At 46.2% G+C, this 25092-nt stretch overlaps 2 protein-coding genes across 2 annotated transcripts in view; both read left to right on the forward strand.

Moving 5' to 3' along the window:
• Positions 1-6789: 6789 nt before the first annotated feature.
• Positions 6790-9127, forward strand: MIP (major intrinsic protein of lens fiber). The gene is made up of 4 exons (XM_006093631.3): positions 6790-7175; positions 7618-7782; positions 8183-8263; positions 8839-9127. The coding sequence occupies exons 1-4, from the start codon at positions 6816-6818 to the stop codon at positions 9022-9024; spliced, it is 792 nt and encodes a 263-aa protein (XP_006093693.1). The 5' UTR covers positions 6790-6815; the 3' UTR covers positions 9025-9127.
• Positions 9128-10941: 1814 nt separating this feature from the next.
• The window catches only part of TIMELESS (timeless circadian regulator), a 26857-nt gene continuing 12706 nt past the window's right edge, over positions 10942-25092 (forward strand). Inside the window, exon 1 of the mRNA XM_023758013.1 lies at positions 10942-11012. The gene's annotated coding sequence lies outside the window, so the exon portion shown is untranslated. The remainder of the gene's footprint in view (positions 11013-25092) is intronic.

The raw sequence follows: 25092 nt of genomic DNA on the forward strand, positions 1-25092 counted from the left end.
GGGGGGGCAGTGAGGGGTGACCAGGCCGGTGGGGGGGGCAGTTGGGGGCAACTAGGCTGGCAGGGGGGCAGTTGGGGGTGATCAGGCCAGCAGGGGGGGAAGTTAGGGGCAATCAGGCAGGCAGGCAGGTGAGCAGTTAGGAGCCAGTGGTCCCGGATTGTGAGAGGGATGTCCGACTGCCGGTTTAGGCCCGATCCTGGGTCCTGGGTATCAGGCCTAATCCAGCAGTCGGACATCCCCTGAGGGGTCCCAGATTGGAGAGGGTGCAGGCTGGGCTGAGGGGACCCTCCCCCACCCCTGTGCATGACTTTTGTGCACTGGGCCTCTAGTATAAAGATAAGGCTGGCAGCCACATGGAGAATTAATTGAAGGGAATGAGACTAGAAACAGGGTCTGAGGCCACTGGAGTTCTCAGATGAGACATGGTGTGGGCTCAGCTATCTAAGAAGTAGAATTGATGGAGTTTAGTGACTGGTTACATGGGATGAGAGGATGGGGGAAGGAAAGTTAATTCATAGGTTTCTGATTTAATGAGGGAATCAGAAGGAAAAGCATGTTTGGGTGGGGGAAAGATAATTAGTTGAGTTTTAGATAGGCTGAATTTGAGGTGTCTATGGGATACCCGGGGGGAATGTTCTGTAGATATGTGAATATAAATTTCAAGAGAGAAGTGAAGTCATTCAAGGAGGGGTGTAAACTTAAGTAAGTGGGGAAAATTGAAGGTGCAATCCTACGGAATACAGTACCTGAGACAACACATATGAAGGGCTGAGAATGGAACCTGACCCATAGTGAGCATTGGTCTGCCTGGCTTGGGGTTGTATCTGACTTGGTAGGTAAGGAAAGGGAGAAGGAAGCAAAAACAGAATGGGCCAGTTTATTTTCACTCTATTTCTTGGATTGCCCTATTTCTAACATGTGAGAGCCCTGGCCTGATCCATGGATGGGAGAGGAATGATGCACTCAGAGCTTGGTTATTATTCTGGACTTTGCCAGGAGTCAACAGTCAGCAAAGTATAACCAGAGAAAGAGAGAGAAGGGGGCGGGGGCCAGGAGCTAGCCAAAGGGGCTGCTAGGCTGGCCTGTGCTATGCTGGGGCTTTTGTCCTGCTGAAACACAATGGAGCTGGGTTACACGCTGACCTGGCATTCTGGGAATGGGGCTGGGATAGAGCTTTCACATGGTGGAAACAGAGATGGATGGTCACTCAGCCCCTCAGGACCATAGCTCTCTTCAAGCACATTTTCATCGCTAAAGGGGATGTTCAATACTTGGCAATTATAAATTATTTATATATGGTTAATTCATGAATCAGCTCATTTTTATTTAGGGCAGCTAACAACATATGTATGTTGCTTGGGCATACCTCATTTGATCCTCATACAATCCTATAAGATCTGCAAGGCAGATATTTTGATGGAACTCAAACATGGGTTATTCTTTAGGTCCTGATGATGTGGGCTGGCTCGGGAGTTGCTTCAGAAAGGTGATGAATCAGTCCTGGACACTTCAGAGGTAGCTACAGTAAACCATGTGGAACCCACTGTGGAGAAATAATGCAAGACAAATAGCTCTGCCTGAAGGTTCCCTGAGCTCATTTGTTCCCTAGTAGTATGGATCGTGCTCCCTGTGGCACCTCTCTGGAACTGAGAAATGGGGCCTTCTTTATCACGGGGGCGGGGGGGGGGTGCTAAACTTGGGATCATTAGCCCCAGGAATATAAAGAGGTTGAAAGACTGATCATTAGTGATCAAGAGATAATTCAATCAAGTGTAGAGATAGATGAGACTCCAGGATGACTACTACTATAAGCCATAACATAACTTTGTAACTACTCCAAGTTTGTTATTTTACAAATCCTTTTTCTCCATTTTCATAGTTCCTAGTGGAAAAAACCTCCAAAAATGTCTGTATGTTTAAGGCATGAAGAGAGGAGGGTAGCCCTAGCCAGTTTGGCTCAGTGGATAGAGTGTCAGCCTGCAGACTGAAGGGTCCCAGGTTCAATTCTGGTCAAGAGAACATGCCCGGGTTGAGGGCTTGCCAATCAATGATTCTCTCTCATCGTTGATGTTTCTATCTCTCTCCCTCTCCCTTCCTCTCTGAAATTAATAAATATTTTTAAAAAAGAGAGAGAGAGAGAGAGAGAGGGAAGAGTAGAGAGGATGTTTCACTAAGCATTTGCCTCCTGCACATGCCCTAGAGTGAAACATTTTTGCAAACCCTGAAAAGAATACCAAGATGAATTGGGGCGTGTCCTGGATGATCCAAGGAGTAGTGAGCCCAGGAATCCCCTGCATTCCCAGGCAATCTTTAAAAGATACTTTCCTTTGCAGATTCCAATGGCCCATTTGTTAGTTCTGTGCCCACTGGCCTGACCCTTTCCAACAGTGTCCTATGTCTTGACCCAGAGCACAGCAGCCATCCTGGCCTTGATCCTCTTCTGCCCGACACTGCCTCAGATGGCTGCAACCCAGCTGGTCAACCAGGTTAGCAGCAGCTGCCCTCCCTGAATAGGGTAGCACTAGGTAGGTAATGAGTTGTATGGCTGATAAGACTTTAAGGAGGTCTTCAAGCTCCCCCTGCCCCCCAGGCGTGGCTCAGGGCTTGAGTGTCCACCTATGAATCAGGAGGTCATTGTACGATTCCCAGTCAGGGCACATGCCCAGGTTACAGCCTCGATTCCCAGTGTGGGGTGTGCAGGAGGCAGTCGATCAATGATACTCTCACATCATTGATGTTTCTACCTCTCTCTCTCTCTCCAGTTTCCTCTCTGAAGACTTTAGGGAAGGAACAAAAAAGGGAGCACCCCTGCTCTGTGCATCCTCTCATTGAGCCAATATCATGCAAATAGGCCAATGAGGTTTTGTTCAGCAATTCAGGAATTTGGGTGACTTGCTGCAGACCCTTTGCTTAAAGCTTCTTTGGTGGATGGATCATGGGGCCTGAGGACAGAGGGAGGATGTATGTGTCCTCTGGTGAGCAAGAGGACTCATATAGACCAAGCTCTGAGCATGGAGTTTTTCTCTACTCTCCAGCCGGTACTCACCGTGTTTGCTGTGTCTTCCCCACAACGTGGGGGGTTAGATGGGGAAGGCAGCCTGGTGGAGGGTCTCTCAGTGACTGCTGGAGCGCCGGCATGGGTAAGAACCCCACCCATACCAAACAGGGGGCTTGGGGAAGGCTGGATTCTACTCCTCAAGGGAGAGACCGTTGTTGTTTTTTGTGTTTGTGTTTTAAGAAGTGAGATTAATAGAAAACATTGAGTATGCTAATTATATCTAAATAAATGCAAAAACTCAAGTGAGTTTTTGAGAGTTTATCTCTAGTTTGCTAGTTTGGCGTTCCACTGAGTGGAGAGGCTGGTGTGAAAGGAAATGGGCTGGCGTTCAGTCCTCCAGGGGGAGGTTTAATGAGGAATAAAGGAGAGAGGTTGGTAGCATCAAATAAGGAAATTTAATCATTTTTAGATATGTTTGTATTTATTGAAAAAAGGGGAAGGGAGAGGAAGAGAGTGATAGAACCACCAACGAGAGAAACATCTATCAGCTGCTTCCTGCACACCCCCTACTGAGGATCGAGCCCGAAACCCAGCATGTGCCTTGACCGTGTTGAACTGGTGACCTTTTGGTGCATGGGATGATGCTCAACCAATTGAGCCACAGCAGCCAGGGCAGAAATCTAACCATTTTGTGTGGTGTCTATAAAAGAACCAAATTAGCTGCTCTTTGCCCTCTGTCTCTTATTATAAGAGGTTATAGGGTTGGTGGTTAGGGATAGTCCCTTCCTGGGAATAAAACCCTGGTCGAATGGCTCCTATTTATTAAGTGCTTTATTCTGTGTTAGGCACTATACTAGGCCTTTACCTACATTTGATAAGATGAAGCCCAGAGAGCTTACATTAATTTATTCAATAAATGTGTCAAGCATGGGTTTGCAGTGGTGGACAAATCAGACACATCGCCACTTTCCTGGAGTTTATATTTAGTGGGGATAGCTTCCTCACCTAGAAAGTGGTAAAGCCAAGGTTTTTGTTGTTGCTGCTGTTCTTAATGGATTTCAAGTGTACAGAATAGTTCTTTGCTTATGACATCCTCTCCTTGTTGGCCTATATATGGCTCACCCTTACTTGGTTTCTTTTTAAGATAATACTTAATCATCATTATTAACCATCCACCCACAAGTAAAACTAGAACCTTAACAGTCACAGAAATCAACACACACGCACACATATGTTTTTTGTGTGTAGTTTCATCTCATTTATAATATTCTGAGAAGCATATTTTCATTTAGATGTTTTTTAACTATAAAAAGGCTATCATGTCATGCATAGTCTGCTGGCACTATTATTTTCTTGACATTTTATTGCTAAGGTTCATCCTTATTACTGAGTGTTACTGTGGGGTTCACTCATTTTGACTGCTGAATAATTTCCATTGTGTGAATATACCTCTGTTTATTCACCCATTCTCCTGTCAATGGGCACTTGGGTTACTTCAAGTGTTTTGCTGTTGTGAACAGTGCTGCTCTGTGGATGTCTCCTGGTGGAGGTTTAGAAAGGTTTCTCTTGGGTATATAAGTGAGCAGTGAAATTCCCGAGTCAGAAAGCATGTGTTTGTTTACCTTTACAAGAGGCTGCTATACTGTGTTCCGAAATGGTTATCCAATTCACACTCCCACCAGCAGTCATAACTAGTTCTGTCCTGTATCTGAAACCAAAAGTATCTGTTGCTAAAGTCTCTGCTCTTTTTTTTTTTTTTTTTAATATATTTTATTGATTTTTTACAGAGAGGAAGGGAGAGAGATAGAGAGTTAGAAACATCGATGAGAGAGAAACATCGATCAGCTGCCTCCTGCACATCTCCTACTGGGGCTGTGCCCGCAACCCAGGTACATGCCCTTGACCGGAATCGAACCTGGGACCTTTCAGTCCGCAGACCGACGCTCTATCCACTGAGCCAAACCGGTTTCGGCAAAGTCTCTGCTCTTAATACCATGTGTACTACCTCTCTCCTATCCAGGGGTCCTTTTTTATTTGTTTGTTTGTTTGTTTATTATTTTTATTGATTTCAGAGAGGAAGGGAGAGTGAGAGAGAGATAGAAACCTCGATGATGAGAGAGGATCATGGATCGGCTGCCTCCTGTACGCCCCCTATTGGGGATCGAGTCCGCAACCTGGGCATGTGCCCTGACTGGGAATTGAATCGTGACCTCCTGGTTCATAGGTCGACACTCAACCACTGAGCCACACCAGCTGGGCCAGGGGTCCTTTTTTAGAAGCAACACGAACCCTGTTCACTCTCTGGGTTGAGCAGTGATGACTGGAATCTGGGAGCATCACTGGCCTGAAGTCAGGAGATGGGTGAAGCTCATAAATCATGAGACTCCAAGACACTCTGATAGGTTGTTCCTCTTCCATGAAATTGGAAGCTCCAGTTCCCTTGGGTGCCCTCTAACCTGTTCTCAGCAACTTCCGCCTTTGTTGTTACCCTGCCTGTCCATCCCCAAGCTGGGTATAGGAGGAGGAGAGGAGCACAGGCCCTGATCTGTGTTCCTCCTCTCTCCCCACAGGTGTACTGGATGGGACCGGTGCTCGGCACCAATATTGCAGGCCTAGCCTTCAAATTTTTGTTCTCCTCTGGTGCTGCACAAGAAAAGCTGTAGCCTTTATGACTTGCTACAATGTGGAGACAGTGAAGCATACCGTGTTTCCCATTTTGCCTTCACCACCAGACAACCTCCACTTCCAGGTTCCAAGACCCTCCCCAAGCCCGAGCACAACCGAACCTCTTTCTTCAAGCTTCCCTTCCCCGTCCTGTCCTTTTCTCTCTTTTGACCAGCCTGTTCCCCACGTATCCCCATCCCTTCCTTTCCCAAAGAATCAACGTTTAGGACTCCAGTGTCCTGATCACAGCCACATAGGAGGCATGAACCCTCCCATTGCTTCATAGCCAGGACTGTCTCTGTCCTTCCAGTGCCTCCTGCTAGGACTGTGTGAGTTAGGGAAGCGATGTGAAAGCTGGTTCTGGGTTTTAAGCCTTTTCCTCTCCCCGGTCCTCCAACCTCACCACCAACCTATCCATGGAAGATAGCTTCGTCCCCCTATCTGTCTCTGTGCCTAACAGGCAGGCTGAGGGTTGGGAAAGGAAGGTGCTGGCATGGGTTGGGGGTAGGGAACCCGGGCTCTGAGAAAGCCAGACACAGCAGAACTATTCTTGTCCCAGAGCTGCAGGGTGCACAGATTCCAGCCCAAACCAGCCAATAGAAGAAGGCCCTCTAATCCCCGAGAACTAAAGCATTCCTTTCAGTTATCCAACATCCCTGCTGCACCCCACTGCTGACCCCCACCCTCACCCTTACCCCTGGCTGACTCAGAGGGGCCTGGAAGCCCCCAGGAGCACATTCTCATAGTCCGTGAAGTGAACTCAGCTTGCCTGACCTTCCACGCAGAGCTGAGGAAGGTTCTAATATAGATGTCAATCAGGACTATGAACCCCAACTTTGACATGAAAAGAAAGGGACCTTCCCCTTATTCTTGGTCCTTTTCTTCCAGAGCCTCTCCAGCCCTGACCCTACCCCCACCTTTACACCCACGCCTCTGCTCACCTCTCATTTGAGGAGGCAGAGGAGACTCCAGCAGCTTTACCAGAGGCATGAGAGTGGGCCAGCCCGCTGCAGCTGTGAAGGGGTTAAGAGGCTGGGCCAGCCCCTTCAGCCTGCCCCTCCCAGGGATTCAGAGTCCTCTATAAAGGGGACTCTCCACCTAAAGCAGGCCAAGGAGGTATCGGGACCCAGGCACTGTGCCCATCCCCTCTGCCATGTGGGAGCTGCAGTCGGCCTCCTTCTGGAGGGCCATATTTGCCGAGTTCTTTGCCACCCTCTTCTACGTCTTCTTCGGGCTGGGGGCCTCGCTGCGTTGGGGCCCTGGGGCCCTGCACGTCTTGCAGGTGGCTCTGGCCTTTGGCCTGGCCCTGGCCACGCTAGTGCAGGCGGTGGGCCACATCAGTGGAGCCCATGTCAATCCTGCAGTCACTTTTGCCTTCCTTGTGGGCTCCCAGCTGTCCCTGCTCCGTGCCTTCTCCTATATGGCGGCCCAACTCCTGGGAGCTGTGGTGGGGGCTGCCATGCTGTACAGTGTCACCCCACCTGCTGTCCGAGGAAACCTAGCGCTTAACACGGTAATGAGCGGCTGAGTGGGGCTGAGGGAACCTGGTGCCTTGACTCCCTGCCCGGTGCAGGTGGACCCGAACCCCGGGGATCTGGGACATGGTGTGTGTGAGGTGTGTGTGTGTTTCAGGGTGGGGAGGGTCCGCAGGTGCTTTGGAGGGATAAGAGTCCAGAGCCCTGGACTGAGAATCAAGCAACCTGAGTTCCCGTCTCAGCTTTCCTTCCGATTCCTCGCAGGTTCTTGAGGACGTATGTTACCTATGGGACCTCAGGTTCTGCATCCATAAAACTGGGTGCAATTACTTCCGACGCTAGGAGAAATTAGAAAACAAGTACAGTTACTATCGTCTTTCATCTCTAGGAAAGGGAGGAGGGTGGCTCCTGCCCGGGAAATCTTGAGGAGGCAGTGCTGTGACAGCCCTACCGAACCTCCTCTCTTGTTCCTTTGCCTAGTTGCACCCTGGGGTGAGTGTGGGCCAGGCCACCGTGGTGGAGATCCTCCTGACGCTGCAGTTCGTGCTCTGCATCCTTGCCACCTACGATGAGAGGCGGAATGGCCGCCTGGGCTCCGTGGCCCTGGCCGTTGGCTTCTCCCTCACCCTGGGGCACCTCTTTGGGGTAAGTAGGAGAGGGAAGCAACTACTCCTTTAAGGATTCCAGGGCCCCAAACCTTTCTCGCCTAACTATCAAACGTGAACATTACTCACCTCCCTCGGTATCAGTCAGCCCAGAGGAATCAATCCTTACTACTCTCTCTTGTGACTGCTGTAACTGGTCTTTCTTGAACCCAAGGTGGAAATGCATGCATTGTGGTTATTTGTGGGCTTAGCTGATGGATCCATAGTCTATCCCCAGATGGGGCATCAGCACCTTCACTCCACGGTGGGGCTCCCATGCGGTTGTCCTTCCCTGCTTGCTGCTAGAGGCAAGGTGCCAGCCCTCAGGGATATGTGAGCTGTGGGGAGAGGAGCTGGGGAGAGTGGGGGAAGTGTCTTAGTTACAACTGTGTCTTTTGCAGATGTATTATACTGGTGCAGGCATGAACCCTGCCCGCTCCTTTGCTCCTGCCATTCTCACCAGAAACTTCACCAACCACTGGGTGAGTGCGGGGAGAGGAGCAAGATGCTGAGGCCCCGGATGGGTGTGGATTGCAGGTTCCAGGTTTGGTTCCTGCTTCCATTTGGGTGTGCTGACTGCTCTACCAGCACTCAGCTAAACGGGCTGTCACAGAGTTTGGGATGCCTGTGTGAGCAGGATTCATTATTTTGCCAGAAAGAGAGGCTCTTGCACATATTGTTCCTTCACTGGTTCGTTAGAGAATTTTACTAAGTACCCACTGTATTCCAAAACTAGCACCGTCAGGACAGACAACTGAACAGGAAGACAAACATTCCTACTCTCAGAGGTCAGGATGGGCCTGGGCCTCATCCCCGTTCTAGCACTTTGCTAGCCAAGGTTGAGAACCACTGCCTACTGGGTATGTGTCTGAAACCAAGGTACATGCCCTTGACGGGAATTGAACCTGGGACCCTTCAGTCTATAGGCCAACACTCTATCCACTGAGCCAAACCGGCTAGGACAATACATCTGTTTTCTACCTGTGGAGTTGAGAAAGGAGCCGCCTTGCTCTTGGTCCTCTCCCCAAGCCTGATTATTCCTTTCCTCTTCCTACAGGTGTACTGGGTGGGCCCAATCATCGGAGGGGGCCTGGGCAGTCTCCTCTATGACTTCCTCCTCTTCCCCCGGCCCAAGAGTGTTTCTGAGAGACTGTCTGTTCTCAAGGGCACCAGGCCCAGGGACGCCAGTGCACAACCAGAGGGCACAGGGGAGCCTGTTGAATTGAAGACCCAGGCCCTGTGAAAGCTCCCGTTGGACAGAGGGAGCAGGAAGCTTCTGAGTTTATGTGGAGGGGCTAAGCCACCCCTGGATGAAGAAAGAGGCTGTGGGGAGGGGCTTGTACTTCTTTATTTTTTAATTTATGTGTGAGTTGTTTTTTTGCCTTTTGCTGTGTGAAATCTTTCAAGTTGCATTCATGAGCTGGTCGGTGCAAACTTCCCTTCCTCCCCATCCCACCTCTCTTCGCCGTTGTGTGTGCATGATTGTGTGTGTATGAATGTGAGTGAACGTGGCTGTGTTTTGGGGCAGGAGAAGTAGGGAAGGGAGAAGAGGTATCATCCTACGCCTTCCTCTCAGTGTGATGAGCACAGGAAACCAGGACCTTAAGTTTCTGGTCATGCCAATCAAGTGTAAGGTTCTAGGTTTCTTTTTTTTTTTTTAATTTTTATTTATTTATTTATTTATTTTATTGCTTAAAGTATTACAAAGGGTTTTACATATGTGTCCTTTCCCCTCCCCCCCCCCCCCCGCCCTTGACAATCCCCTGGCCTCCCCTACCCCACAGTGTCTTATGTCCATTGGTTATGCTTATATGCATGCATACAAGGTTCTAGGTTTCTGAGAGAGCAGGGAAGCAGGGAGTTCTCACAGGAGGCAGATGGAGAGAAGTGGAGGACACAAGGCATTCCAGGGGTTGGGAGAAGGGGCAGGGGCAGGAAGAGAGGAAATGGAGTTATTAGCCCCAGTTCAGGATGCAATTGTACCAGATAGCTGTGGGGAAGGTAAAGGGAGAGTGTGGCCAACTTACCTCAGGGCTGCTTGCCCCAGGGCCTTGGGTGGGGCAGTAGCTCTGAGAAAAGTGAACCCTGGGTTAGAGCCGTTCTGTTAAGCCAGGTAAACCTGTCTACATCCACTGGCTGGGCTTTGTGTTATTCTGGCACGATGGGTCTCTTTGGAGACCCTGAGCAAGCGAGCTCACCAGCCAAGGCCCAAGGCGTGGGAGCCTACCATCTAGATAAATTAAGTAATTTAACTATTCTACTTGACTTCCCCAGCAGGCCTCCGGGCAGGTGGTACTTAAGCCCCAGGAGAGGTCCTAGGCAGACACAGGAAAGCTGATGCCTGGAGCAAGGCAGGGGTGGAGGAGGGAGCGGCTTTGACCCTCGGTTTTTTGTTTTTCTTTCTTTCCCCAAGGCCACCCTCAGAGTTATAATTTAGAGCAGATCAAAAGACGTCAAATGGCATCATTCTGCTTTTATCACTAATTTTATAGTCTGTTTTATTTCCCTTTTTGTGTGCATCTTTTCAGTTTTCTCTCAATTGTACTTTCATCTTCATCAGATCTCTCCTAACGTCTCTCATATCCCAGAAATTGATTCCTTCTATTCAAATGGTTAATAATTCAGGAGATAATTAGTCGGGTGAGCCCTACCTTCCTTTGTTGTTGGCAAAATACACTCATCTCAGCTGAGGCCAGAAGAGACCCTCAACGGACCAATGAATATTTATTGCTGATTTCCTTTTAGGCGCCTCCTACATGCTTCGCAAGCTTTAAACCTATACCTCCAGCAAGAGGACACCCCAGCCCCGCAAAAGTCCCCTCTTCCCAGTAACTCAACCCCGCTCTTCCTCCCAAATGAAGCCCAACTTTTCTAACTAGCCATGCAAGACTTTGGAATAATCCACTTGGCCAGGAGAAGGGGAAGAATGTTTGTAAATTTACATCTAATCGGACTCTGATTCCTAGTATTTTCAGTCATCAGAAAATTAATTGCGTTGTGACTTTAGGAGCAACGTGGGGGATCAATTCAGATAAAACAACTTGTACTCCCTTCCCTTTTCCTGACTTTGCCATCAGGCCGCACCCCCGGTTGCTAGGGCCACTTGGACCAGCCCAGCCGCCCGCCCCGCCCCGGGCCGCACGCCGGCGGGGATTGGTCCCGCCGAGCGAGGTGGCGGGAAAGGCTGTGGCCGCGGGCTCCCCGGGGACCCCGAGCACCGGTGGGCAGCGGGTGAGTGAATGTGCGGATTAGGGGGACTTGGGAGAACTGCGTCCCTGCGAAGCTCCGGGGCACTCCGCGAGGGCCTCAGCCCCCCTTCCCGCCGCCGGGTTTAAAGGCAAAGGGCGGGGCGGGGCGCGCACGGCAGCCTCCCCCCTGCGTCCTAGGTGGGTGCCGGGGCGTTTCCCACGCGCCGGGGACGCTCCTCCCTTCTCCCCGCGCCACTCGGCTCAGCCTGGTCCTCGTGGGTGGGTGGGTGTGGGGGGCTGTGGTGGGATGGGGCTTGGAACCCCGAAGGTAGAACAGAGGTTCCTGGGCATTTCCCCTTCGGAACGCCCATCCAGTTCAGACCCGAAAAACAGGGGTGCAGCTTGGTGGTCAGCGGGAGCGGAATTCAGAGGTCGCTTGGCTTATATCTGGGGTGTTTTTGTAGAATGGACTTCTTATTCCCGCCCCTGCGTTCCCTTGGGTGTAAAACTTACGGAGGGTACAGACTGCCTCTGCGTGTGTCTGTTAACTAGGCGCCAGCCACTGGTTAAGCTCCTTTGAGTCTCAATTCTTCACTCTGCCTTTCATGCTGCCACGAGTTACCTTCATAAAAAGTCAATCTGGCCGTTTGAGATTAAATTGAAAACCCCTCTTAGGCCACCCACAGCCTGGCATTCTTAGCTGGGTGTCCATGGCTTTTCACAGTGTGGCCCTGACCCTGACCCTCTAAGCCTCATTTTCCAAACTCCCTAATATGTTTCCTGTCTCACGCACTGGACTCCCAGCCACGGGGAAGGGTGTGCCTGCACTGTGCCCTTTCATGCCTTGGTACCTATGCTGCTGTTCCCTCTCCTTGAAGTTCTGGCCACTTCTCTGCCAAGTGAACTTCTCTTTCAGGACTGAGCTCAGTCATCCCTCCGAAAACCTCTATTCCCGGCTCTTCCAGACCGAAGCAGTCACATCTTTGTGTCCGTTAAGTACTGTACCTCTGCTACCAGTGGCACTGGTACAACTCAGTAATATGTTCCTGAGCTCCTAACACGTACCTTGCACTGCACTGTGCTCAGTGCCAGGTGGACAGAGAGATGAATAGGACAGAGTTCCTGCCTTTAAGGAACTCATAGTCTGGAAGGAAAAACACATGTAAATGAGTCTCTGCAGTTACAGTGTGACAGAGAAGTCTGCCTTGGCCTCCTCACTCCAAACTCTCTGGAGTAAGCTTATCTACTTCCACAGCTTCACTCACTCTCCTGGTATATCCTGATACTTCCACAACGTCAGCCCTAACCGCTCCTTCCGCACCTTTGAGACTTGTCCACTTGGGTTCAGATGAGGGACCATATATTGGGCATCTACATTGTGCTGAACACAGCGATTCCTGAGCTCAAGGAGTTTATATTATAGTGCAGTTGTTAAGGGGGATTGAGCTAGAATCACCTGATGAGCATGTTTAAAACACTCTTATCCAAGTCCCCCCATAAATTTTAATTCAGTAACTAAACTGCAAATTCAAAGGAGACTAAGAAGCAGTTCCTGCTCTTAGGGAATCTAAGGCTAATGGAGGGAGACAGACATTTTAATAACAATCTGTTTAAGTGTTCTGTACAACATGAGCTGATGCCATGATGCAACTCTATTACATGGCACAAAAGAAGATGTCCATTCTGTCTGGAGAAGTCAGGAGGGGTGCCATTTGGACAGAGTCTTAAAAGATGAGTGAATAGACTCCAGGGCCAGACAGAGGAATGTCTTGAGAGAGAAGCTTAAAAGCAGATAGATCATGAAGGACTTTGTATTGTAAGCATTAGTGGCCACTGAAATTTTGTTTTGTAAAGTAGTGCATGCTAATGGTAGACAATTCAAATAGTACTAAGAGGTACTGTTTGAAAGGTACATATTTCTCCTGCAGACTCCCCACCCCCAATATTTCCAGAGACAATCACTATGAAGTTTGTTATGTATCCATTGGAGGATTTTAGGCAAGGTGGTTAGATAGCCAAATCTGGTAGCCATATTGTGAGTAGACTGAAGAGAACAAGACTGGAGGCAGAGAAAGCGGTTAGGAAGCAGTTGAGTAATCTAAGCAAGAGATACTCAGGACCTGAAGTAAGGCAGGTCCTGAGTATGGGGATGGACAGAGGTCGGATAGGAGAATTTAAGGAAGAATTGGCCTGAGTCAGTGACCTGAGGTATCTGGGATAACTCCTAGGTTTCTTCTGTGAATAACTGAGTAGATAGTGTCAGTCGCTGAAAGATCCAAACATAAGTGGAGACAAATTTGGGGCGGGGGTGTTCAATTTTGGATATGCTGAGTGTGAGATATACACAGGATGTACAGGTAGACAGTGCTATTCATTAGCGTAATGTGGGATGGCACCATGAGAGCTCAGGGGTAAGAGATACAGATTTGCTTGCTAATGGTTCGGAGATGGTAGTTGGAGATGTGGGAGAGGATGAGTTTGCGAAAAGAGGCTGTGTGAAGTGAGGAAAAGGACTATAAAAGTGCAGACCTTGGGACATCAGCTCTTGAGGAGCAGGCAATAGGGGGTCAAAGAAAGGTGTTGTGTGTTTTTTTGAGATAGGTTTTTACTGATTTCAGAGAGAGATAGAAACATCAGTGCTGAGAGAAAAACCATCAGTTGACTCATCTGCCTCCTGCACTCCTCCACTAGGGATGGAGCCCGTAACCTGGGCATGTACCCTGACTGGGAATTGAACTGTAACCTCCTGGTTCACAGTTCGGCACTCAACCACTGAGCTACACTGGCTGGGCGGAAATGTTTTGTTTTATGTTAAGTTTTTCCCCCCAAAGATAGAAGATCTCTGAGCAACTCATGGGAATGGGGTCAGTAGAAAGAGAAGATTGGTAACAAATGAGAAATGAGGAGCAACCAACTAAGGGACAGAATAGTGATTATCGGTCATACAAGTGGAGAGCTTAGATTAGAAGCAAAGAAGTCAGGGTGGGCATTTGAAATGTGTACTCCCTCTGTCCCATATGATAATAGCAGTTGATGAATGTAATTTGTCCCATAATAATAGTAGCAAAAGAAAATAAATATAGAACGCAACATTTATTATCAAAAAACTAGATTAAATTAAACAATAAATTAAAAATAGTACTCCTAATTTTTATTTTGAGTGTTCAGATAGTTTCTGGATTTTTCAGTAATTTCGTTACTGCATTTTAACCTTGTAGGTAGGATCTGTTGGCTGCGAAGCTTTGCTTTCCCTATATGCGTGAGCTTAAAATTATTGGAGCCATCGTTCTTCATTGCTTCCAGCATAACTTGTTAAAGTGACAGAAACGTATTATCCAGTATTTTGGGAGAAATATTATCAAAGGCTAATATGGTGCCTCTTCTGCTAAGAGGAATATGTCTAAGTTTTTCATAATCTTTGAATATGTCTAAGTTTTTCCATAATCTTTGCATTTACGTCCACAGTTTTGTTTTTTTCAAAGAATCAACATTAGCATAGGATTCTCCTTGACAATTATTTTCGGAAGCACGTTTCCAAATTCTTGATATGGTCATTCTGTTGCACTTAAGTTGTTTTGCAGCTAACGTAATTGCACCTTTCTGCAACTTTTCCTTTTTCTTTTGATGCATCAAGAACTGGACAATCGCAACTCGATCTTTGCTTGAAAACTCTCTTTTTTTCATCTTACTTTTACAGTGGGTTGATAGCCAACTGAAATAAAATAATTGATTTCGATCAGCGGATGAAATTAGAAAAATAGTTATAATTCGTAATAATTAGATTAACCTAAAAATTGAAAGATGTGTCAAAACAAATGACAGATGTCATGAAACATTGATTTTGATTGAAGGCTTCGCAATTTTGCGCTACAACATAACTTACAGCTGCATTCGCCAATAATTCCCGTTTAAATATTCACTTGCTCCTATTATTGTGGGACAGAGGGAGTATTATGTTTTTAGGCTTAGGTGCAGAGAGCTGAGAGAGGTCATGTCCGATGACCTCAGTTCCTAAGAGGAGGAGAGCAGGGAGACCAGGTAAGAGGTGTCGGAGGCAGTGGAGTAAAGGGGCTTGAGGATAACGGTGAAAGTTAGAAACAGCTGCTCTTTGGGATACAAAAGTGGGACAGGAACACTAAAATGATTTGCTGGGCCAGGCTGAGAGCCCTGCTCAGGTTGGAAACTATGGGTTCGTTGTGTATCGCTGTAGGGGATTGTATGGTGTTCTTCAGCAAATCAGTGTCAACATTTAAGTCCAGGAATCTAGAAAGCAGAAGGTTGCATTGATCTGAGGTTGGAATCTTTTGCAGGGTAAGTGCAGTGAAAAAAAAAAAGCAGATTGAGACCACAGAGAGTGTGATATGTGTAGTGATACAATAGTAGGATATGTGGCCCTACTTTGTCCGGCCCCAATTTGATGATTTTTGTTTTTCACCTCAAAAATCTTCAGTGACTCCCTCGTTTATGTTCTAAATCCTTGAATTGATAGACAAAGGCCAGGTTTTCCCATAAAGCAGGTTCCAGCTTTGCTTCCTTTGCTCTCCTGTTAGACTCATCTGTTCCTAGTGGCTCTCTCTCTGCTTTTGCTCTGGCAGTTCTCTGCCTAAATTCACCTCCTCCCAGTTTCCTGGGATGAATCCTTTGCAGCCTTCGAAAGTCCATTTCTAATCACAGTTCCTCAGACAAAATCTCCTTGGCCACTGTATCCTGAAAAGAGCCCTAGCTTTTCAGAATTTCTTTTTCAATGTCACTTATTTACAGCCTGCACCAAGTCTTTTACATTGTATCTTCTATATTATATGGGGTTTATTTCTGAAGTTAAAAATTTTCAGCACCACCGTTGCACTTGCACAACATGATCTTTTGCCTAGAAAGCTCTTCCATAGCATTTAGTGACTGACTATCGAGTCAGTAGATGGAGAGGAAATTAATCTTTTGAGAGCTCTTCCTTTGTGCTCACCACTCAGTAAAGTGCTGCATATTAGTGCTTCTGAAGGATCAGGTAGGGTTCTCTTCCCCCAAGTTGTTGCAGATCAGTACTTTTTCCCTCCAGCTTTATGGAGATATAATTGACAATATAAAGTACTTTTGTAAAATACTAGAACTGCTACTAGAAAAACTAAATTACTAGAAAAATTGTTCTAGCTTTCTGTATGAAAAAAAAATGCAGAAATGTAGGCTTTATTATTAGATTCAACAAACACTAACTGTTAAATTACTGTGAATTGTTAAATGTTCTAAGTGCTTATGCTTTGTTTTCGTACTTACCTTGACGCAGACTGCTAGTGGTGCCTGGACCAGCAATAGTCTGCAGACCATACTTTAAGTAGCACTGCTTGCCATGATCTCATTTAAACTTCCCCATGTATTTTCTCAGCATACTGATAAGGAAACTGAGGTTTAGGTGAAGCCACATGCTCAAGATTACCAACTCTGTACTGGACAGAACTGAAATTCAAAGGTCATTCTGTTACAGGAAGGGGAGCAGGCCCAGAGGGAGTCTGCCTCAGGCTGGCCTGCAGTGTGTGGGTTCTTGACTTCTTGCAGGAAAGATTTCACATGAGTCAGGTGATTTTAGAGGATGTTTATTAAGGCTGGGGACAGTGAAACCAGGAAGGGCCTGGGCTAGAAGATGCCACAGGAGAGAGCCTAGGTGGGGCTGCCTTGGCTCTAGAAACGTTATGGGAAAGAAGTGAGCGAAGGCAGGGCTGCTGTCAGCTCACTGGAGAGTCAGAGAAAAGGGGGCCTTAGGGACAGGTTCAAGGTTAGCCCGGCAGGAGCTGCCGCTATACCAGGGGTGGGCAACCTTTTTGTGAGTGCGTGCCAAAACCAGCAAAATCTCCGACTCAAAATTCTTCTGGGTGCCAACCCTAGTTTTTTGAGAACATGTTACGCCTACTTGATATCTCTTAAGGTGTATGTATGCGAAGAACCTTGAAGAAATAATAAAATTCATTTGAGCGACAAAAACACAGTATATGATGATGAAAAATACATTTATTTTTTAATGTATACATGTACACTGATAGTCCGACAGAAAACTTTATGACTCCGTTTGATGTTATCAGTGGGACTTTTGCTGCTGCATCACTGATGACAGAGATTTTACATCAGGTTTATATTTCGTGACCTTCAGAGATATGCACGAGCTACTACTTTCATCCGTCAGGCTACTCCTATTGCGAGACTTAACAGAATTCGTCACTGAGAACAAAGATTCACAAGCGTATGTGGATGAAACCAAAACACTGGTCGGATCTAGGAAGGCAGGGAGAGTTAAGGCAGAGGCATAGAAATTGCTCTTCCCTTCTCTCATCAATCCATGTCTATGGTCTTTAAGATAACTTGTTATGTAAAATTATTTATCTAAGATGCACCTACACTGAATTTATCTGAAAAATAAAAAAGTCGATATTAAGAAAAAAATTGTAAATGGAAGATTATAAGAGAGGGTTTTGCGTGCCAGCAAAAGTTACTGGCGTGCCATGGGTTGCCCACCCCTGCGCTATACATTGCTCCCCTGGTTACAAGTCTCATGGGGATCCTTAGAGTTTAGAAGAAAGGAAATTCACTCAAAGAGGAGATTCGAGTGGGTGTGCTCCAAGGAGGGCACCCGCTGGCTTCTTTGTCTTGAGGGGTTTTATCTGCTTTCCAAAGGGGGAGGTTTTAGGGCAGGCTTCAGGGGAGATCTCAGTGGAATATTCGTTGGCTTTTCCAGGTGTGCCCTTCAGGGTCGTGGTCTCCACTAACTGGTCAGCACCAGGGCAGGTGGTCATTACTCACTGCAGCTGGTCCTATCTGGTTTTGCTGCTTTTCTGGACCTGGAGCTGAAATGCAACTGAGGCTACGCTGTCCAGGTAGCCCAGTTGGTTGGAGCATTGTCCTGTACACCAAAAGGCTGTGGGTTCGATTCCCAGTCAGAGCACATATGTAGGTTGCAGGTTCGATCCCCCAGTCGGGTGCATGTGGGAGGCTACAGATCAATGTTTCTCTCTCTCTCTCTCTCTCTCTCTCTCTCGCTCTCTCTAAAAATCAATAAAAACCTATCCTTGGGTGAAGACAAAAAAAAGAAAAATACAACTGAGGCCTGGATGGCCTAGATTAAGCATGTCAAACTCAAAGGCCAACATGAGCCAAATAAACAAGGTTTAAGTTTCTGTGGGCTGCAAAAACAAAATCTTCAATTTTCATAGAAACAGGTTTATTTCGATAGAGACATGCTGAATACAAAGGTCTGAAATAAATGAGTGATCGTTAACATAAAATAATAGCCCTACCTGGTTTGGCTCAGTGGATAAAGCGTCAGCCTGCGGGCGGAAGGGTCCTAGGTTCGATTCCGGTCAAGGGCATGTTCCTTGGTTGGGCAGCTGATTGATGTTTCTCTCTCATCGATGTTTCTAACTCTCTATTCCTCTCCCTTCCTCTCTGTAAAAAAAATCAATAAAATATATTTTTTAAAAATAATAGACATTTTAATAAAAATTAATATTTTTTCTTGAACATCAACTTACCAGACACTGAATAGCTGCACAAATTAATAAGGGTAACCCAAATAAACCTATTTTTCTTGTTCTCCGAAAGTGAAATATTTTCTCTTGTGCACTCCAAACAAGTCAGTCCAAGACTAATGATGTGGCAATCGGCTGCTAAAATATCCACTGCTAGTATTACTGGAGAGAAATGCTGCACCTGCATGTAAGGCGCATAAAGGAAATGTGCAACATGATTATAGTAATCAGTCATTAGTGAACGTTGTAACTGGTTATTAATAATCCTATCTAATAATAGACAAACATGGTAATTAACCATACCTCCGCTACGCTTCCCATTGGCTAATCAGCAGGATATGCAAATTAACTGCCAACAAAGATGGCGGCCGGCAGCCACACAGCTGAAGCGAACATGAGGCTTGCTTGCTCCAGTGATGGAGGAAGCCAAGGTTCCCCGCCTGCCACAGCCCAGCTCTGAGCTCCGGAAGCAACAATGTTTCAATTATAGAAGCTAAACAAACCCAGATACCTGCTTTTAGCCAGCCACAGCCTCAGAGCTGGAGCCGGGCCTCAGAGCTGGAGCCGGCTCTCAGCTCCAGTGACAGCTATAGAAAGTAAATAAATCCCAGAATAAAAAAAAAAAAAGAGGCTGGGAGCTTCAGTCACCCGCCAGCCTGAAAACGGCCCTCAGCCCCTCACCCAGGCTGGCCAGGCACCCAAGTGGGACCCCCACCCTGATCCGGATCACCCTTCAGGGCAAACCAGCCAGCCCCCACCCGTGCACCAGGCCTCTATCCTATATAGTAAAAGGGTAACATGCAAACTGACCCTAACAGCAGAAAGACTGGGAATGACTGGTCACTATGACACACACTGACCACCAGGGGGCAGATGCTCAATGCAGGAGCTGCCCTCTGGTGGTCAGTGTGCTCTCACGGGGGGAGCTCTGCTCAGCCACAAACCAGGCTGATGGCTGCCAGTACAGCGGTGGTGGTGGGAGCCTCTCCTGCTTCCTCAGCAGCGCTAAGGATGTCTGACTGCAGCTTAGGTCTGCTCCCCGCTGGCAAGTGGACATCCCCTGAGGGCTCTTGGGCTGCCAGAGGGATGTCTGATTGCCATCTTAGGCCCAATCCCCCAGGGAGCAGGCCTAAGCCAGCAAGTGGTCACCCCCGAGGGGTCCCAGACTGCGAGAGGGCATAGGCCGGGCTGAGGGACCCCCTATCCCCGAGTGCACAAATTTTTGTGCACCGGGCCTCTAGTTATGTATAACAGGATATTGTAAAAATTGTTATGAAGTGTTCATTAAAACTGTTTCTTACATACCATTATATGCAAAAATATTCATTGTGGGCCACATACAGCTCATGGGCTGCGAGTTTGACATGCTTGGCCTAGATGTTATCTCTAGGGAGGAAAGGTCAGGGGAGGGTCTGAGCCACATGACCCGATGTGAACCGTCAGCCATTTGGACTTGCCATATGCCAGGGGAGGAAAGGCCGCCCAGGGGGTGAGTCTGGCACCAGTTTTGCCTGTTGCTAAGCATCTGGGGCTTTCTGCCCTGGTGACCTTCTGTATCTGATGTAAATTGTTCGTCAGGCCAGTTCAGCTGCCTGTCTCAATTTCCCCATTCCACTTGCCGAGGAATTTTCCTAGTTTCTTACTGTCCTGCCTCAATTGTAGTGAACTCAATTCTTACTATGAACTGCCTCAATCACAGTTCATACTAGTGATTCTCAAAGCTGGTTCTTCATACAGGGTTAGTTTGTGGCAGAGTTTTTTCTTTGGTTTTATTTTGTTTTCAAGAAATGAATTAATTTTCTCTTTTGAATTGTAAGTGTATTTAATATTTCATCTTTTGTCTTTCTTTGGTTCTTGCATTTTGAGGCCTGTGAATATTAATTTCAGATGAATATTGCTTCATCTGAACTACTTGGTGCTTAGTTGGTAGGAAAAGTAACATCGCTTTATTTATTTATTTATTTATTTATTTATTTATTTATTTATTTTAGTAACATTGCTTTTAAATGTCCACATCTGCTAGGTCTAGGATGTTTGACAAAGTTGTCATCTGGATGAAATGTAGTGTAATTAGTTTGTTTTTTTCATAAAATGAAATGTATCAAATTTAAAAAGCTGCACTTTATCCTGAGGTTTTGTCCTTAGTTTTTTGGGTGTTTTAAATAGTGAAGCTCTGCCCAGTTGCTCAGTGGTTAGAGCGTCAGCCTGAGGACCATAGGGTCTCAAGTTTGATTCCCGGCCAAGGGCATGCACCTCAGTTTGCAGGCTCCATCCCTGGCCCAAGTCAGGGAGTGTGGGGAGGCAACCAATCGATGTGTCTCTCTCACATCGATGTTTCTCTCCCCCCCCCTTCCTCCCTCTCTCTCTCTCTCTCTCTCTCTCTCTCTCTCAATGGAAATATCCTCAGATGAAGATTTAAAAAAAAAAAAGAATATATAGCAATTGTGTGGGGGTATTTTTTAATAACATCTGTACTGAGATATAATTCATAGAGCTTTGCAACCATTTACCCATTATCTAATATTAGAGTATTTTCATCACCCCAAAATAAACCCCATACATTCCTACTACAGTGACTCCCCAACCCTCCTTACCCCAGTTCCTGGCAACCACTAATCTACTTCCTGTCTCCATGGATTTGCTTCTTCTGAACATGTCATATAAATGGAATCATACAATATGTGTCCTTTTGTCTGGCTTCTTTCCCTGAACATAATGTTTTCCAGTTTTATTATGTCATAGCATTTATCAGTACTCCTTTTTATTGTCAATTAATATTCCATTGTATAGATATACCTACCACTTTTTTGCTTGTTCATCCGTTGAACATTGGTTTTTTTTTCCACATTTTGACTACTATAAATAGTACTGCTGTGAACATTTGTGTACTGCAAGTTTTTGTGTGGACATATTGTTTCTCTCAGATATATAACTGAACGTGAGATTGTGGGTCATATGTCATATGGTAACTCTGTGTTTAATATTTTGAGGAACTGCCAAACCGTTTTCCACAGCAGCTGCACCATTTTTTTAAAAATATATTTTATTGATCTTTTACAGAGAGGAAGGGAGAGGGATAGAGAGTTAGAAACATCGATGAGAGAGAAACATCGATCAGCCGCCCCCAGCACACTCCCCACCGGGTATGTGCCCGCATCCAAGGTACATGCCCTTGGCCGGAATCGAACCTGGGACCCTTGAGTCCACAGGCCGATGCTCCATCCACTGAGCCAAACCGGTTAGGGCATGCACCATTTTTTTTTTAAAAAGTGGTTTTTTTTTTAATCCTCACCCAAGGATATTTTTCCATTGATTTTTAGAGAGAGAGGGAAAGACAGAGAGAAATATCGATGTGAGAGAAACAGGTTTTTACTGATTTCAGGAGAGGGAGATAGAAACATCCATCAGTTGCTTCCTGCACGCCCCCTACTGGGGATCGAGTCAGAAACCTGACATGTGCCCTGACCAGAACTGGTGACTTCTCAGTGCACAAGACGATGCTCAACCAACTGAGCCACACCGGCCAAGACAGACCCCACTGTCTTGTCTGTGCATCAGGGTTAGCCTTTGATGTCCACAGAAATACAAGAGTTTGGCTGTTTCAAAACTCATTTACTGCCGAACCAGTTTGGCTCAGTGGATAGAGCATCAGCCTGCGGACTCAAGGGTCCCAGGTTCGATTCCGGTCAAGGGCATGTACCTGGGTTGCGGGCACATCCCTACTGGGGGCTGTGCAGGAGGCAGCTGATCGATCTTTCTCATCGATGTTTCTAACTCTCTATCCCTCTCCCTTCTTCTCTGTAAAAATTCAATAAAATATATTTATTTTAAAAAAAACTCATTTACTATGGGAGATAAAAAACACAAAGATGAAGGCCTGAGGAGGGAAACCAGAGGAGGCTATAGGCTTTGAGTGAAACTCAACAGGTTTCTGCATTTCTATGGGTAGAAGAACTGAACAATAAAATCTCAGTCTGCCAGCCCACCTTTGGGCTAGGAAAGGGGATGGAGGGAACACTGGGAAATACAGCAGTGGCTGCCTTTGCTGATTTTATTGGAAAGTAGCATTTCACCCAAAGAATTAAAGCAATGAATTAACTTTATTTTTAAATACAAGCTATATCTTTACTAGTAATTTCTGAGATCCCTCATCTCCTTCAGATCATTCATGTTTTTATGTGGTTATAGTGAACATTCTACTTCATATGCCCTTTTTTAGAATAGGCTTTTGAGTTTTAGTTTGCATAGTTGATTTTTATATTACATATTATTTATTAATAGTCTAAAGTTTTCCTAGATGTCCCCCAGGTTTGGGATATCCGGGTTGTTCCAAGGCTTTACCATTAAAGATAACTTACCTATAAACATCTTATTGGGCTGTTTATTCTCTCTCTGAGCCTGTTTCTTCATCTGTAAAACGGAGATATTTGTATCTGTCACTTGGGACTGTTGTGAGATTCAAGTCAAAGTATAATAATGCTATGAAAGCATTTTATAAACTAGAGTGTACTAGGAAGAGGTATTATTTTTGGTTTTGTTCAAGTGATTTCCTTTCTTTTTTGGATTGTTTTCTTGGGTTATAGTCCCTGAAATGGGCTCACTGGTTCCAAAGAGTATGACTCATGATAATATGTTGATTCAAAATGAACTCATTCAGAAAATATTATATGTTCTCTGTATGTCCAGCTCTATTCTAGGCGTAAGGACTGCAGCAACAAACACAATAAAAGGAAACCTTGTCCTCTTGTTGGCCTGGTTTGACTTTTATTATATAAATAGTACATAATTATAAAAAAGTTTAATTCCTAAATGCCAGACAGAAGAACAGTACTATCCTGTAATAGCATTTCTATCATTCTGAAGTGAAATGAGAAAAATAAGGGCAATTTAGAGTAGGGTTATTTTTTGTTTGTATTTAAAAAAAAATTTTTTTTAATTGATTTTCAGAGAGAGAGGGAGAGGGAGAGACTGAGAAACATTGATCAGATGTTTCGCTTATTTATACACTCATTGGTTGACTGTTATATGTGCCCTGACCAAGGATCAAGCTCACAACCTTGGTGTGTTGGGACAATGCTGTAACCAACCGAGCCACCTGGCCAGGGCTAGGGAAGTTTTTCATGAAGACTTGTTTATCATACACCTTAAAGAAAGGACATAGATGGGATTGTATCATACATACTTTATGTTAAATTGTTTCTTTTACGAAACAAGGGTGTTCATAGATGTTAGAGGGGGTTTTAAAAGTGTTTATATTTTTAATATCCCTATTATCAGTTAAGATAAGATAGTTTTTGTTAGAAGGGAGAGAGATAGAGAGTTAGAAACATCGATCAGCTGCCTCCTGCACATCTCCCACTGGGGATGTGCCCGCAACCCAGGTACATGCCCTTGACCAGAATCGAACCTGGGACCTTTCAGTCCGCAGGCCAACGCTCTATCCACTGAGCCAAACCGGTTTCGGCAAGTGTTTATATTTTTAATATCCCTATTATCAGTTAAGATAAGATAGTTTTTGTTAGGTCGAAAGGGGGTCCAGGAGCTGATGCATGCCTCCACCAGGCAGATGGTGACGTAGATACTGGGCCCTTCCTAGAATCCGTAACAGGCCAGTGCACCAGGTAAACGGTGACGCAGATACCGGTCCCGCCCTGGAATTCCTAACAGGTCAGCTACCAGACAGATGACGACGCCTGGAAACCATGACGACCCCCGCAGCGGGAACTCCCACAGCTCATGCTCCCCGCCCTCACTGAACAGCTGTATAAAAAAAGCGCCCTCCTCCCTGTTGGTGTGGATCCACGTGCCCAGTCTTTGGGGTTCATGGGTTGCCTGGGGACGCAGTATAAAACCTCTCCTTCCTTCCTTTTCTAATCAACTCTCTTTATTTCCTACGCCGCCTCCTGAGCCAGCTAACCTAACAGTTTTCCCAGTTTGGAGGGATATATACTAGTACATGAAATCATAACGCATGGGAACCACTGATTTTTAAAAAAATATATTTTTATTGATTTCAGAGAGGGAGAGAGAGAATCATTGATCGGCTGCCTCCTGCATGCCCTCCACTGGGGATCAAGCCCGCAACCCAGGCATGTGCCCTTGACCAGAATCTAACCCGGGACTCTTCAGTCTGCAGGCCAACGCTCTATCCACTGAGCCAAACCAGCGAGGGCAGAACCACTGATTTTTAATTTAACTTTGTATTATCCATTGGTTTACAATGTGCTTTTATGTAGCTTAATTGAATTCTCCAATCCAATAACCACCAAAGAGGGGAGTAGAATTGGGATCAGGGAAGACCTCAGACTACAAGGCAGATCTCACAGTCTCAGCCAACCCAATGGGAAACTGAAGCAAAGATTGCCTGGCGTCCTTGTTGGAGGAGAAATTGCTAGGCCCTATACCTCTGAGTTTCGTCATTAGCGGGGGCTCCCAGGGGAGAGTAGGGCTGAGGTGGGTCCTGGAGGTGCTTTCAGCTACCCTTATTTTTTGCAGCGGAAGGGCATCCTCTTTCTGGAGGAAAAATGTAACCAGTCCCCTCCAAGGCCCCCCCAAAACCTTTCCCTTATTTTCCAAATGAGGGGGCCAAGAAAAGCCGGTTTAAAAATAGACGGG

This window comes from Myotis lucifugus, unplaced genomic scaffold (genome assembly GCF_000147115.1).
Source record: "Myotis lucifugus unplaced genomic scaffold, Myoluc2.0 scaffold_119, whole genome shotgun sequence".
NCBI classification, from domain to species: Eukaryota; Metazoa; Chordata; class Mammalia; order Chiroptera; family Vespertilionidae; genus Myotis; species Myotis lucifugus.